The sequence below is a fragment of the Antennarius striatus genome, chromosome 20, assembly GCF_040054535.1.
Source record: "Antennarius striatus isolate MH-2024 chromosome 20, ASM4005453v1, whole genome shotgun sequence".
NCBI classification, from domain to species: Eukaryota; Metazoa; Chordata; class Actinopteri; order Lophiiformes; family Antennariidae; genus Antennarius; species Antennarius striatus.
In genome coordinates, this window is record NC_090795.1 from 4,531,744 (window position 1) to 4,547,941 (window position 16,198).

The following is a 16,198-nucleotide window of genomic DNA, read 5'->3' on the forward strand; positions in this document are numbered from 1 at the left end:
TTTTTACTTATTAAAAGTCATTAAATGGGCTCCTTATTATTGTCAGACTTAAAATAGATTTTAGGCATTACTTTTTTAATATCAATGATTTACAGACACATCACAAGTCATTTTTTAGGTCCATCTGGAGTCCCTTAGTGTAACATTCTGCAACAAGTTTGGAATTTATTGAAGCTGACATCTATCTTGGAGTGTTGATGAATGTTTACAACTCTTTTTTAGACGATCAATACATCCAAAAAGACTTTTCACAGCCTGTCAAGCCAACATATGTTAACAAAGGCTTATAAAATATTTATTAAAGTGAATAAAGTTGTTAATTACCGTACCTAAACCCTTCCTAAATGAACTTTCTTTCACTTTATTAAATGTTTCATCCTGTTCTGATCCACATGTTGGATTTCGTGTCCCTTTCTGTTTGCTCTGCTTGTCTCTGGGAGGTTGCACCTGGATTCATCTCGTATATTATCAATACGTCGAGCTCTTATTTGCAGTGCATTATGTTCAACCACAGCTAACGTGACAATATAATCAACCCTTTATCTCCGGCTTCCTAGTATCACGTCAGCTGATATTACCAGGCTATTGGAGGCTGAATGAAATGAAGTGCAGCTGGTTCTGCGGCTACACGGAGGTGCGTTTGTCGGGCGTGTTTGTGAAAGGCAGCTACCTGAGATGAGATTAGGGCAGCGTCGCGATTGAGTGCTGCTGTGTTAATGTAGCCGGGCCGTCCCGCTGTAATCTCTGGATGTCTCTGCAGACTGCTGGTGGTGAGGCCTCGGGACAAACACACAAAATGACGCAGCAGTGGAAACGCCTGACCTGCGCTCCCCCCTCCTCTGACCGGATGTGCTGCTTTTAAACGGACGTGTTGCTACTTCATGGTAGAAAACTAAAATAGAAATAGAATAGAAAAATCTGTACCTAAAATTTAATTCTGGGAAATGTGTGTGACTTTATAGATGTGAATCGACCTCTGTTCCGCCAATCGAACCGAACCGCTACACAGGAGGAATCACAAAGGCCAAGTTTGTCTTTTCCTAACTTCCTTTTTACACTATCTTGTACAGGAGTTTAAAATGTTATTTCTCCTTCCTCTTCCTCCTGTTTTCCCGTCTCTCCCAGTCAGCTCCTGTACAATCTGTCCCGTCCATCTGGTGCCTCCTGAGGGTGAACGCTGCTTTCCTCCAGCCCTCCATGCCGACACAGGTCAGAGGTAGTCAAGCGCTCTAAATACTTGTTTTATTTAAATAAATTAAACAAAATACAAACAGACAAAACTTTAATTTTCCTCTAACAGCTTAAATTTATCCAACACCTTCCTGTCTTAATGAACTCATGAAAGCCCCGCTCTCTTCCTCATCAATTAGCCCTGATCAATTAGCGAGGGGAGATAGTATCATGTTATTTACATGGGGGGTCTGCCTCTCCCTAAGCCTGTGCAGGTGACACCCCCACCCCCCACCAAAACCACCACCCACTGTCCCGATGCCTCAGGCCTGACCCTGTTGTCATGCAACCATTAGCTGCAACAACAGGGAGGATAAACCTACCACTCAGCTGAATTTAAACACGCTGGCACCAAATTACACGAGATTGTTCTGCACGGCTGGAGGGAAAATCCTTTTGAGGGAACTCAGAAGGACATCTGCACGTATCAGATGTATTTATTTGGAGCAAAAACACTTCATAAAGTAAGTTGGAGTTAAAAAAAATTGTAACTGCGATGACATTTTGGTGTATTATCTTGACGACAAACGAGCTGAAATCATCATCAAACTAAGGAAACAATGAGTAATATTTACCTTAAGCACCAACCAGCACTTCTTCTCCATTAGAGCGTATTTAAAAACAGTCAGCACGAACATATACACCTCTGGAACATGTTTCCTCTGAAGTGCTAAAAAAGGATTGTGAGGTCAGGGTGATTGACCCCTCAGAAGAACCTCTTCCTTTTGAAATAGGGAAAAATCTCTATTTATAAAGCGGGGCTCTTTCTTCGCTATAAATACCATGAAAAAAATCCTCAAGGTTTGTTCTGTTCTCTTAAAGATTTTAACCTGATAAATCTGACATACGATGAAGCAACAGACAGGCGTCGGCGGATAAATATATCCCAGAGTGTATCGGTGCGCCCCACAGAAATAAAACCTGATGTCATTGCTGTGTTATTATGCATAGCTGAAGGATGGATATTGAAAGGTACCGTGTTCAGCTGTGAAAATACAGAATGTCAAAACCATTGTTTAGCAAAGGTGAGCAGGCCTTGGTGAATTTTAATGGCCCCCCCAGCATTAATCAGAGGAGACTCAATCATTTACAGGCAGGATGTCCGGAGCATAAACTGCACTCTGCTGCGAAAACAGGGCGCCATGTGTAGCGTAGACACCCAGATTACCTCCTCTCCGTTCCGGGCCAGGAAGCTGGGTCACTGCCCTGCTTCCAGGTGAGCAACCGGTGGTGCTGGAAGCCCATTCAGCTCCGAGTGGAAGAGGGAAAAACCAACAGAGACTGAACTATCTCGTACAGACCATGCACTGAATGAGCTGTGCTCTCGCGTCACATGGAAAAAAAACACATCAAAATGTGAGTTTCTTTGGGTGTTGGAATTTTATTTTCATAGCAAATTTACTGATTAATCAACTTAAAAGCTGAAGAGCGTTTGATTTAGATGTCAAGTTAAACGAAATACCTTCAATTGAAGTTGAAGATGAGGTTTATTATAAGGAAAGAAACCTTCAACCGATGTATGAAAAGAAAATAATTAATGAATACAAGAGAAGATGAGTTTAGTTGCAAAAATTTATTTCTCAAAAGTGCAAAAAAAGTATAAAAAAAAATTACACACCTTCAGTATATACATAAAAAGTCAACGAGTGACTGTACAATACTTAGCATCGAGTACATAACCCTGCAAGGATAAAAAATAAAACGTTAAAACCAGTGTTCGTGTTAGAATATTCTTTTTTTTTTGACAGTAAAACCCTCTTCTCTAAAGCTTCATTTCTAAAAAAAAAAAAAAAAAATCTCACGGATCTCCTGTAGTGAAAAACAAAATTTTTCTTCAAATTTAGCTTTGAGGTCGACCGTGTGTCCTTGCAGCGGGGTGAAAGGCCAGAAAGGAGGTTAGGAGTTGTTGTAGCTACAGTAATACACAGCTGTGCTGGCGTCTGACAGGACGGATGAAATGAGGCTTTCGGGTCCTTGCATGCCGGCCTCGTGTGTCCCGTACGGCAAACCCGTCATGTCCGCACGCGCCGAAGAGGAACTCAAATACTGCTCGAACTCGCTACGGTCCACCTCGGCCAGCAGCTCCGAGTGGTGCATCTCCACACCGTCTGCCGGGTGAGGGTGGGAGTCAGGAGGCGGGGAGAGCTGCCCCGCTCCTCCGGGATGCCGCTTAGGGTGGCTGGGACTGCAGTGCTGGGTGTAATACATAGCTAGAGGGTTGGGGCATCCCATATAGGAAGGGGGAAGGGTGGCGGGCTGAGGGGGCTGCTCCGGGGCAGAGGCGGGGTGTCGGTGCAGGATGGGGTTGCCGTGATGGTTGGACAGGGGGTCCTGGGGTTGATACTCTGCCGCCTGGGTGTGGTAGGAGTAGGCAGGCATCATGTGGCAGTCCTCTTGTGAATGCGGGGGGAAGAACATGGAGTCTGACTCCACAGCATCCAGGGGAGACGTGTCAGGCGTGGGGAGGCTGTAGCTTTCGTAAGAGGGGCCCCCGAGAGCCTGAGCATCCCGGTAGTGGGTCAGAGGTTGTGAAGGAAGCTGGAAGCCGTGCTCGTGGTAGCCCAGGCCCAGACTCTCCACACACACTCTGCCATCGCCGGGCATGGACTGGGCCTGGTGGTCGGACACGCCGTGGACGAGGAAGCCGGAGTCCAGCCTCTTAATCCTCTTCACCTGCTTCCGCCGCCGGGGCCGGTACTTGTAGTTGGGGTGATCTTGCATGTGCTGAACCCGAAGCCGCTCTGCCTCCTCCACAAAGGGCTGCTTTTCCGTGACAGGAAGGGCCTTCCATGATTTCCCTACAGGTCAAGAGGAGATTCCTCATTAATGAATTGTCAGCAGATACTGTACGCAGCCCCCCCCCCCGAAATAGACTGTTGCCATTTTTGGGTGCATGCACAGGTTTTTTTTTTTTTCCAGGTTACACAGCTAAATTCAGAAACATAAACTTCTGATAACACACTTATGATCACCTGCTGACAGGTACTTCCTTTGTTATTATATTAATTCATGCTTTTTTTTAAAACAGAATTAAATCAGAAGAATAAAATAACAAGCGCAAAAACTAAGAACAATCTCTTACCCAACATTTTACTCAGCTCAGCGTTGTGCAGGTCCGGGTTCTGCTGCGCCAGTCTCTTGCGCTCATCCTTCGCCCAAACCATAAATGCGTTCATGGGTCGCCGGATCCGCGGTTCGCTCTTGCCGCGGTTCTGGCTGCTGGAGCCGGAGGCGCACGGCTCGCTTTTCACTTTGGTGTCCCCAAGAGGACTGAGAGGGTCGGCCCACTGGCAGTGTCCCATTCCAGGCATCATGACTGACATCGCACACCTTGCCTGGGTCTGATCGTCGCTGGCGTAACCCGCATCGGGACTGCTCATCTCTGTCCGGCTGGGAAGTTGTGGAGAAACGGCTCGCAGAGGCGACAACACGCTGCTGCGTGGAACTCAGACGCGGCGATCAAGATGGAAAGGAAAATAATTAGTCACATCCATCGGACACCTCCACTAGACGCACGGACTGAACGGCACAGATTACTCGTCTCTGACTGGGAAGGTTGGTGAGATATAAACTCGCAGGCAGCCAATCACCGTGTAGCGGGCGTGTCCTACTGCTACAAAGGTGTAAAAAAGTTTCGAGACCCCCCCCTTGTTTGAAGAGCGCAGACCTTCTGAGGAGAGACGCCGTGAGACTGGAGCTGATAATCATTTACGGTCATGCGCACAAACTTTAGGTTGAAAATAATTACCTTATGGGATAATTAGACTTTTAATCCTTGTTTTTTGTTCTATGATTTTACATCCGTTTGATACCTGCCTTTTGATGACGTAAAAAATGATGTCAAACAGGTTGACTCCGCAGTAACATTTATTTGGACAGTTCTAATTATCAACAAGTTCTAATTCTCACACTGCCAGACATCCACGCACGGTCGTCTGTCTGTGTATTGGGTAGTTATCCGTGGTGGAATCTTGAATTTCAGGTTTGCGCCTCGGGCTTTAATGCGTAAAAGTTGATTCGCAACTTTTACGCACGATCGTCTCCCGATATGCTTTCTTTGGTGGAAGTTTAATGAGGAGCAGAGGACAAAAGACCTTGATTGAGAATTTAAATGACATGAAAATGAACAGGTTAAAGGCCTAATAAACACCCATCTCACAGATGTAAGGTGATGAAACCCGTGGCACCAAAACTGATACCGGTGCCGCAGGCTGCGTTTAAATGTCAAAACGGGCTCTCAATTAGATTCAGTGTCTGTACCCGACTAGACGTCGGTCTGGGATGTAAATGACTAAAACAAACAGCTGACTGATGATGTGGAAACACTTTTCAGGATCAGATTTATGAGGAGAGCATGTCTGGAAAAACGCCCAAATATCTTTGTTTTAACTTATTTTTTGCATGAATGACATAATGCACGGAAATAATGGGAACGATGATGTTGATATGACTAAACGTGAAAGATTTAGAGAGGATTTGATTATTTTTGGTAATTCCCATCTCGCTGTGGCTTTAGAGTTCATTTCACCCAATATATCTGAACAATTGCGCCTGAGTAAAATTATTTATACCCCAACGGATGCTCTGTAATTTTTGTCTGAGTCAAAAAAGGTTAGAATAAGGCAAATTAATTGTACATAAATAAATTAACCCAGACATATCCTTCTCTGAGATTCAGAAGACAAATACAAATTTTATTTGTAACTGAACATAAATAAGAAATCAAATATAAACTAAATTAATTCTGTGATGCATGTCAAATCTATATAAATAGAGCAGAACATGTTTCCCAGTTTCAGGAGCAGCTGTGCCAGTAAAACATGGGGGGGTAAAAGGTTAAAGCAACCTGTTGCACCTCAAATATCACAACTCAGAGTGTTTGTGTAGCAGAGAATGAAGCCCCCCTGTTTGTGGCCAGAAATCCAAACATTACCCACGGGCTGCAGAGGTTCTTATCAGAGTCAGCAGACCTCAGCCTGTCAGCTCCGTCTTTTCTCGGCCTGCTCCCATCTCGTGTGGGTTATGAGCCTCCTGACAGAAATATGAGCGATGCTTATGCAACCTTTTGGTGGCCCCGTTCAGACACCAGCAGGGACTCCAGAGAACGCCGGGTGACCCTCTATGGGTTGTTGGGAGGGTGTTTTGGATGGAGATCCAGCAAAGCACCGCATGGGACAGGATCTGGACTATAATACTGTCATCATCTATTTTGCCGCCGATGACCCGATAAAGGTTTTCCCCCCGCCGATCCTTTGAGACTAGAGAAAGAAAGACTGTGTGTATGCGTCTGTTGTGTGTTTGTTCGTGTGTAAATGTGTGTGTGTGACATGGGCGTGGGTATGAGCGTGCCCTGACAACCCCTCTCTCTCTCTTCCCCTCTCTCTGTGGGAGTTAAAAAATCCTGGCTTTTGATGGGAGAAGTCATAAAGTCTGGAGTCCTCGCCACATTTCCTCTACAAGGTGAGGTTCAGAGTCAACCCAAAGGAGTGGAGGGGCGGCGGCGGTTGAGATGTGGGAGCATGAGGGGAGGTGACATGCTTCATATCCCCCCCTATTCCTCCCCCCTACCCCTCCGACGAGTCCCCCACCCCGTGCCTGGGGAGTCTGGGGCTGGGTGGGGGCTAGGGCTCTCGACGCCAGCCTCTGGACTTTGCGCTCAGGGAGAGGTCACTTGGCTTGCTTACACAATGGCATTATCTCAGTTCCAGCCTCGGCTACTGCAGCGGTGAGCACTTCCTGTCCCTCTGCAAGCACTTCCTGTCCTTGGCTTAGCAGCACAAACTGTCCGCCTTCCAAGTATGTTCTGAAAGGCAGCTGAGCCGCTGGTCGCCAGTCTTGCTGTACAAATGTCTGTGGGTGGCTTTCTTGGGAATTGCACAATGTGTTCACTGGCTCCTTTGTGCCGAGCTGCACGGTGGTGGTGTTGGTTTAAATCACAGGGACGGAAGGTATATATGTGTTAGCACTCTGCTCCGATCCCCCGAGCCTCTCGAGCTGCAAAGGTTGGACAAAGACGCAGAAGGGCAAGTCGGTCTGAAATGAAACAGAACTCTAACAAGAGCATCTAAAACTCAAAGTTTTATTCATTAACAGACTAGTTCAACTCATAAAAATGATAAATGTCAGATTTTTTTCCCACATAAGAGATGATTTTCTTTTCTTTTTTTTGTTCTTTGAAATTTTAATGTATTTTGCTGTTACAATATTGATAATTTAAGCTATTTGAAAATATTTGGGAAACCAAAACAGTCAAGCAGGAAAATGCCACTTTTTGTCATAATCCATCTTTCACAATACAAATAATCATTAGAATTAGTGTAAATATATTATTAGCATGGCTCCAAATGTAAGATCTTCATATTTTGACAGTAATTCTGCACTTCAAACAACAAATGGGTTCATTTTAACATGTTGGGACTTGTTCCAGCCATGTTTGACAAAGAATGCTCATATTTAATGCAGGTTTTGGGTGATTTTTAAAACAGAATCAGATATTTTTTCTGCTGATCTTTTCAAAATGGTATAATTTGTCAAACCTTATATGTAAAGAAATGTAATTTCATCTCATCCCCATCTTGGAGAATTGCACAGTCCAACCGTTAATCTTGCGGTTTTGGGGTGACGGCTCGGCTTCAAACAGGGGTTATAACTCTTTACTGTTGTGTGCTGACACTTGTCATTATCAGTGTGGAGATAGTGATTGTTTAGATTATCTGATTAGACTTTGACTTCCTCCAACACCTGCTCTGGAGAGCAGAAGGTGTTTCAGGATGGGGGAAGGGGCTCATCAGGAGGAGAGAACAGGGGGGTTAAGGAGTGGAGCACAGAACAGGTGTTCAGGAGAGAAATCTGAGATCGATTCTATAAATAGAGATCACACCTTTTCCACCAAACTGTAAGGTCTGAGATTTCTTCTCTGATACTTCACCCTGGAATTTAGAATCAGGCTTTTTTTTTTTCCTTTCTGTCAGCTGTGAGTGAAAACTCTGCAGATGCCTGCAGAGTACAAATGGGATCATTAGTGACTGGAAAATCACACCATAGGGCTGGTTGGAGACTTGGAGACATCATTTACAGGTCGGTGGTTTAATTGTGCTCTCATAAAGAATGAGAGAATCTAGTTTCTTTGTATGTTTTTTTCCTCCTGATTATTTTTTTGGTGCAGGATTTTGGAATTCTGGCATATAATGCATCAAATATCAAGGAAACTAATGATTTAAACACCTCATACACATTCGCACACACACAGTATGCGCTCCTTTTTGTGTCATTAGCGATAGTCTTCCTCCTTCTTCTCCTCCTCCCCTGGCAGATTGCTGGGAAAGTTTCCTTAACTGGGAACACACACCACAACCCCGCCGAGAGGGTACGACTGGGATGTTGTCCGCAGCAGACAAGCTGGAACACAGAGGAAGCCGTCTGCACTCTCGTCTCATTGTTCTGGAGGCGTTAATCTGTGAGGGATCTGCTGGGAATCAGGTGGGAATCTACTCGGCCCCGTTGTGTTTATTGCCCGGCTCATTCCACGTGGAACACATGGGACACCTTCACCCGGTCGCCATCCTGTCCCCACCTCGCCAAGATGAGCCGACGATAAAAAAAATGATTTCTCGTCCCAGTTTGGAGATGAGCACATCCGCTGTATCACCTCATCGCTCCGTCTTTCTCTGTCTGTTTTACTAAACCGATCCAGAATACATTTTAAATATGTCTCTTATTCGTGCTGACATGAGGATGTTTGGAAACTTTTCACCGCGAGTTGTGGCGACCTCAGGGTTCGCGCGCCGCCAGAGGTCAGCCAACAATAAAACGGAAGCAACAAGTAAAATAATCAAAGTCTCTTTCCTGAGAACCACCGTAGTACTGCAGTTTCAGTCGGGACGCGTAGATACAACAGATACGATAAATTAGAATGTCGATTTAAGTTTAAAATCAGTGGCATCAAGCATTTTGTGAATATAAAATGATGTACAAATGTCTGAAACAAACCCAGTCCTTGTTATAACTTTTACTTCAACTCTTTTTAGCTTTAACCATCATTTCTACCCGTTTAGAACACTGGAAACACTTGATGTTTTTGCCTGTAGCTGATAAAGAACCTGCACCACACCCATAGCAACATATCCAAGGGTGTTACTATGACGATGCCACGTGTAAAACTGATTTCATGAGATACAAAAAAATCAGAAGTGAGAAAAAAATGCATGTTACTGGAGCCTCTGGTCTGATCACATGTGAAGTTATCATCTTGGATTATGAAGTTGAGGTGTTGGGGTTCCTCTGATTTTTCCGAGGTCGAAATTCCGACTGTCAAGTGTAACTGGAAAAGTTTTGATGCAGAAACAAATGTCTTCCATTTCAGGAGATTTAAATGCGGCTAATCTGAGGATTATTTTACATTTACCATCTAATAAGACAAATCTATGGTTCAAGTTTAAACTCCAGCGTTCACACCCACTCAGCCAACCAGCCTCCACCTCTTTATAGCAACACCACAGGGAAAAGAAAGTCTATTAATAGAACGTCTTGATTGACTGATGAATCACCGTGAGCGAGCGGGGGAAAGGGAAAGCCCAGGTTTCCTTAATGAAACGAACATGAAGGTCAACCTCACGGGAGCGCAGCTCTTTCATCTCTTCACTTTTACTGGGCCAACCCCAATCCTTCCCACTGGTGACCAGCATTGTCCTGACTGAGGCTAATCCACAGCCGTGTTTATCATTTTTATGACTTTATCCATGAAGGCAGAGGTAAACTGGGCTTCCTGTTCTCCAGGTTCCTTGACAGACCAGTCGCATTATTAGGGTCAACCTCAGCTCCAATCTCTCCACAGCATTGTTCCTACTGGTGCTATGACCATTCCCAAACTGATAAGACTTGTCTATTTTGGGTCGTTCTTTTCTTTACGTCCTTGGCACATGAGTTTGAGCCTGAAATAACTTTTTTTGGGGGGTCTTTTAAAAGAAGACACAAATCATGCAAATTTAAGAAAAGGAACTGCAGTAAATAAATTCAGTTTTTTTAGTCATCAAAGGGATAAAATTATCCTCCCAAACAATAACGAGCTTACTCATGTACCAGCAGCCCCAACCCAGTTCCTGAATCTGGAGCAATGTGACGCTTCAGAGTTTAAGGAACAATATCTAGGCTTGAAAATCTGATTTGATGGGTTAGTTACTGATTGAACTCTCCAAACTCCGTTTTTGGAGATGAGTGAGGAGACAGTGAGGCCTTTGTGTACGACAATCAGCTGTGAATTGATCCCTCAGTCGCTCAAACACTCCGGATCCTTTCATGCGTGGCCTTTACCGTGCCGAGGCGTGAAAGCATCGCCGTGGATCAGAATGGCGATACCCCCAGAGGGTGCCAAGGGGACGCGGCGTCGACCCCGGAGTGACCAACGCCGATCAATAAGAGCGTGTGTGATCAGTGTCATCACACCTAGCAAGAATCCGGATCAATAGAGGTGAGTTCAGGAGCTGCAAAGACGGGAGATAAGAGGAAAGACCACAGAAGCTGAGCTGCAGTGGAAACCAAGGTTTGTGTGGCCTTTAATTTTTCACAGGAAAATAATGCAGTATTTTACACACTTTGCAGAACAAATAGTCCTAAACTTCCTCATAGATGAAACAACTTCTCCAAAAAACGACTGTGGTTAAAAACTCCTTAAACCTGTTTGCCAAAATCAAAACTACCTTGTTTTTATGATGGTGTTTTCAGTGCCACATGTGGGGTGCACAATCACAATCAAGGGTCCTGATTGTACTTTGTGTGTGCGTATGTGTTTGTGACTGTGTGTGTGTGTCTGTGTGTGTGTGTGTGCTTCCTCCGTACGTTGTTCCCTTTATAAAAACAAACTACATTACTACTAAGAACCAGCCTTTCATCAGATTCACACAAATTTTCTTGTTAATATGGGTTGTTTCATTGCAGAATGACACAACCGCCCCCCACCCCCTACCCACCCCCACCCCCATCAAACATCAAATCAAATGAGCTCAATCACAACCTAGATTGGTGTAAAGCTAAAGATGGTGCAGGGAGGTGTGAAGATTTTCCTTTCACCTTTTTTCTCGTTTTTTAATCCCTAGTGAGAATAGAGCTTTATTAACATGTTGAAAAATGCATCATTCAATCAGGCATGTGACGGCGACGTCATTTTATCAGTGCTTTATCTCACATGTGGTCTATCTTACGCTTTCACGGAGTCCCCATGTTTGACCAGACCTCTCGGTGTCCGAGTTCACCTGATGGAGATTATCTCAGTTCATTTACACACAATGGTCTGATCTATCGATATCTAGCCCGACTCACTCCCTATCTCAGGTTGTACTGCCCTCTGTCCCGGAGAAAGAGTGGATCTGAAGAAATGTATAAGAAATGCAAAGTTACTGGACTGTTTAATCATAGCTTGGTGTGAAATGGCTAGAATGGCCGCACAGATTTGACCAACCTGCACCTCCAAACCTGAGTAATTAACATTTTATACATAAATATGTTTAAAAAGTGCAATGAAAAGAGTCGTGGGCCCACATCTCCTCATCAGTCTCTCAATAAGAATGTTAAATTACAATTTTTCCAGAATGTCTAATTATTCAAAATCACATATAGCCCTGTGTTAAGAATAAATAGTTGAATTATTCATCATTAAATGAGTAAATTGAACTATAGATGCAATAAAATTGCATCATAATTGATTTAGTTTGGCTTTCCTTTCAATCATATTTTATAAATCAATGTCAGCACCCCTCCTGTGATTATTCCCATATGATAACATGGGAAAAGCTCCTATCAGGAAACCCGGGGGAAAGTCCCTTCAGATATCATCACTAACGGCATCGAGACAAAAGCCTGCTACCTATGCTGACACGCTGCAGTGGGCGAAACAATGGAGACCCAAGAGGACAGCTGAAAAATGGCATCCAGATATTCTGATCGGCGCTGGTGGTGCAAACTTTGAACTTGTGCGGTAATTGCTGCGTTCTGCGCCGCAGCAGCAGGCTCAGGTCTTTTTTGGCCGAATACCATCCAAAACATGTGTTATCACTGCAGGCTGTGGAGCATGAGGCCTTATCAGATGGCCTTGTGGCCTTACAATAACACGGCTCTATCGGGCTTTAGCAGACCCATATCTGGCAGCAGTGTCACAGAACAACAATAAATAAAAGCTGCAAACCATGCACATAATTTTGCTCAAGATGCTTCATGAAATCTGAGGTGCCATGCTGGGAAAATACAACAAGCTCAGGAAGCTTTTAATAGCTAAAGGAATTAGTCGGTATTGCTGTATTATTGCAGCACAACCATAAATTACGAGTTCTTCTCATACCTTAATGCCGTTAATGAGAATAAGTCAAAGGTTACGTCAACATCAGTGTGATTTTGCACATTTTTACCACGAACAGATATCACAGCCTTGGTCTTTTGCAATCTCCTGCCGCTGTATTATAAGGCACAGATTTAAAGAGTAAATCAAAGCAGACAATTTCCTGCGCTGAGAGGAAAACCCCTCGGAGGAGAATGAGTTGATAATGTCCCAATGTGCCCACGGCTTCCTCTCAGATAAATAAATACATAAATAAAAACTCGCCTGGCCGTTTTCAGGTTTATTGTTCCCCTGCAGGCTGTGAAGTAGGGGCTATATTGTTTATAATAAATAAGTCCATTAACAGAGTTAGGTGACACGGCCTCCGTGATATCCCCTCGCCCTCCCGCAGACGCCCGGGGTGAGAAGACTTCCATTTAAGGCAGCGATGGCCAAGGAAAGAGGGGGACTCGAGGGGTTAGTGTCGGTTTGACAGGGCTGAGACTGTGTCACATTTTCTGGAGTGATAAGAGCTGGATCAGGAAGCTGTGAGGGGGCAGGAAGGAAGAGAGCTGAAGTCTGGAAGGAGAGAGGGGAGATGGAGGGATGAGGGGCAACGGGGATGAAGGAGAGAGGAGTGAAAGAACCAATAAATGTAGAAAATCCAAAATGAACCAACTTGGTTAGATAAGTCTCCTGCGTCGGCAGCTGTATGCAGAATTTGTGCTACAAAACCCTCTGTTCAGGTGGGAGGGACGGCTGAGCTCTGCTGGGAAATGCAAAGGGAACCTGGGGTCCAGGGGGAAGTGAGAGAATGACTAAATTTGGTATGAAAGGCAACGCTAACATACACCTGCTTCCCGCTATCAAACACGCAACACAATGATGACAACATCAAGCGTCAGGCTTTTGTCAGTTAACACAGGACCCAAGAAATAAAACCTGCATGTTTCAAACAAAATTTCATACGTAAACAAGTGTGTAATTTTCACGGCTAGGCGTGAGTATAAGAAATCACAGTGTTTTCCAAATTTAGCACAAAAACTCCCAGAAAAACAAATAATATACGACACATTCATTGTTTGGGTTTTTTTTGGGGGGGGGGAGCTGGTAAATGGATTTATTTGGATTTGGAGAACAACCTGGAGTCACTGTTTCTCTGTTGATTCTGCACAAAGCAGGGTTTTAGCACCTTTATTGTACTTCACCTTCTTCTATCAGCATTATAAAGGTGTGATGTAGACACTTCAGTGTAAAGTCAACAATCACATAAAAGGTCCAGGTCACCAAGGCGGTAGGATGGGATGTGAGATGCCACGAGACTTAAGACACCCCCCATCACATCTATTTCAACATCCGTCCTCAAACACACATTCAAAGTTTTGGCCGAGCTTCGACTCGTCTTTCAGCGCTGGAAAACACCCAGGTGAGAAAATCTGCTGTTCATGCTCATCTTCCCCCTTTTAATCAATCTGTTCATCTAAAAAGGATTTCTCTATTTTGAGATTTTAATCCAGTGTCTGAGTTAATCTCTGAAACTCAGGGATTGGAGGAGGGGGCATGAAAGCCACTCAACTTCAGCCCTGCTCTCACAATTACACCCATGAGGCATCAAGGCGACCAATAAATCACACTCTCATAATGCCTCTCGGAAAATTAATTTTCTGAGTCTCGGTCATGTAGGTCAGATATTTGGTGCTCGTTTGCTCATTTTGCAGGCATTTTGCAGTCAGATTAAAGCACAGAGTAAAACAAATAGAAATGATGGTCATGCTGTCAGGTTGTGTTCAGAAACAACGGATCATCTGGATTAAATCTGGAATTTGACCTATAGTCTTAAATAGTGGAAGGATAGTAGTTTCTGCGTTGTTTGGTAGAATTTAAATGTAGTCTGTGTATCATTACAAAATAAAGTAAGTTCATATTCTTTCTGTGGTTTATAGGTGGATTATAGAGTCAGTACAACGGAGGGAGCCCTCCTCTGGAACTCAAAGGCATCACACACAAACCTGAAATCCTCCCTGCATAGAGGATAAACCTGCACACAGTCTGTCTCAGCAGAATGTAACACAATATATTCATTTTAAAGCATTATATGTATGAATTAACTGCATAATAAACTACGACCAGACTCTCAAAGGAGCTAGCTGAAGTGCAACATGACACAAAATACACAGAAGAAAAGGTTAAACCTGGACATGCTTGTATATTTAATATACTCATGCATGTAAATCTGCTATAAATACATATTGACACATCAAATCAAATGAAAACAAAGCAATGCACCCACATCCAAATGAATTATAACATTTAATACCTTTTTAATACCTGGTTTCTGGTTTTCTCATAATAATCACATAAAATACAACCCTTTGGTTAAAAATAATGTAAAACATGCATTCAGAAATGGGACATTTGTATTAAATAGCAGAAATATTTTTTTCTTTATGAACATACATGGCGTTACCATCCCAGCATTCCCAACCTGCGCCTGGCATTATCCTATCCTTTTAATGTATATCTGAATCCCTGATTGTGTTACATCACATCCTACTCTTGTCCAACACTGCTGAACCAAATCTAGACAATTATCATCTTTGTAAATCTAAGTTATGAGTTAATCTCAATTTGCTGTTTCGCTGCTCGTGATTGAAACGGAGTGTCAGACAGGACAGAGCCACGGAGTCTAGCCTCTACTTGCCCTCAGGTCTTTATTAGAGGTCTATTACTGTAAAGTTGCTATCAGTTGCGGGGGGGGGGTGTGTCTCCCTCACTGCCACTAAGCAGTAAATAAATATGAGCCTATTGTATTCTTGTAGTCTCTCCTCTGTCCTTGCTCTTCCATGCTGAGTAAATGCTCTCATACAATGGGAGGCCGGACTGCCTTGTCATTCCTGATCCGGCTAGATTGCTCTTCTAGGTCCTCTGCCTGGGAAAGTGGCAGAATAAAAAGAGGAAACTGTCCCAAAAAAAGGATTCTGTGAGAATTACATCTACGTCACCTCCCAGAAATTATTCTGAGCAACGTGGTCAAAAATCATGATGATGAAAGCAACTTATCTGAGTGCAGTTTGTGTTTTAATGCCAATTTCAATACTTTGAAGAAGAAAATACAAATCCCAAGAGTTACAAATCTCTCAGTTTTAATTAGAGACTTTTTTATGTATTTCCTGAAACCAAGTGAGCTAAAGATTCCCAGTATGATTATTTTTATTTAACCTGTTTGAAAGGATGTCATCATGTCTCTGGAATATTCAAGTGATAAGGTGTAAAATAACTGAAGTTCTAAAATTCAGCCATTATTTTCTGCATTTAAACTTTCACTTTTATTTTTTAGAAATACTAAAATGCATTTTTCAAATTAAAAGCACAATATGAGTATATTGATTCTATCGGTTAGTAAAAATGAATAAACAGCCACATTAAATTGCGGTTTTCAAATATATTCACGGTCAGGCACTAATTCTATATCAAAATATTATTTTGGATCCTTTAATATATTTATGTTTGGTCTTGGAATTTTAACTTAAGGTAGACGTTCCTTATCTCTTTTCTGCTTGTGCTGCTGTTATTTTCCTATAATCGCCTGATTTATCCCATCTTTTTCTTTTAAAAAATTAATCAAAACTCTTCTTTAAAATGCATTTTCATGAGCAAACTCTA

General features: G+C 43.2%; 1 protein-coding gene across 1 annotated transcript; it reads right to left on the reverse strand.

Moving 5' to 3' along the window:
* Positions 1–2,686: 2,686 nt before the first annotated feature.
* On the reverse strand, positions 2,687–4,783 carry sox17 (SRY-box transcription factor 17). Its single transcript, XM_068303924.1, has 2 exons — positions 4,313–4,783; positions 2,687–4,028 (listed from the first exon to the last, which is right to left on the reverse strand). The coding sequence occupies exons 1-2, from the start codon at positions 4,608–4,610 to the stop codon at positions 3,127–3,129; spliced, it is 1,200 nt and encodes a 399-aa protein (XP_068160025.1). The 5' UTR covers positions 4,611–4,783; the 3' UTR covers positions 2,687–3,126.
* Between the last annotated feature and the right edge of the window lie 11,415 nt (positions 4,784–16,198).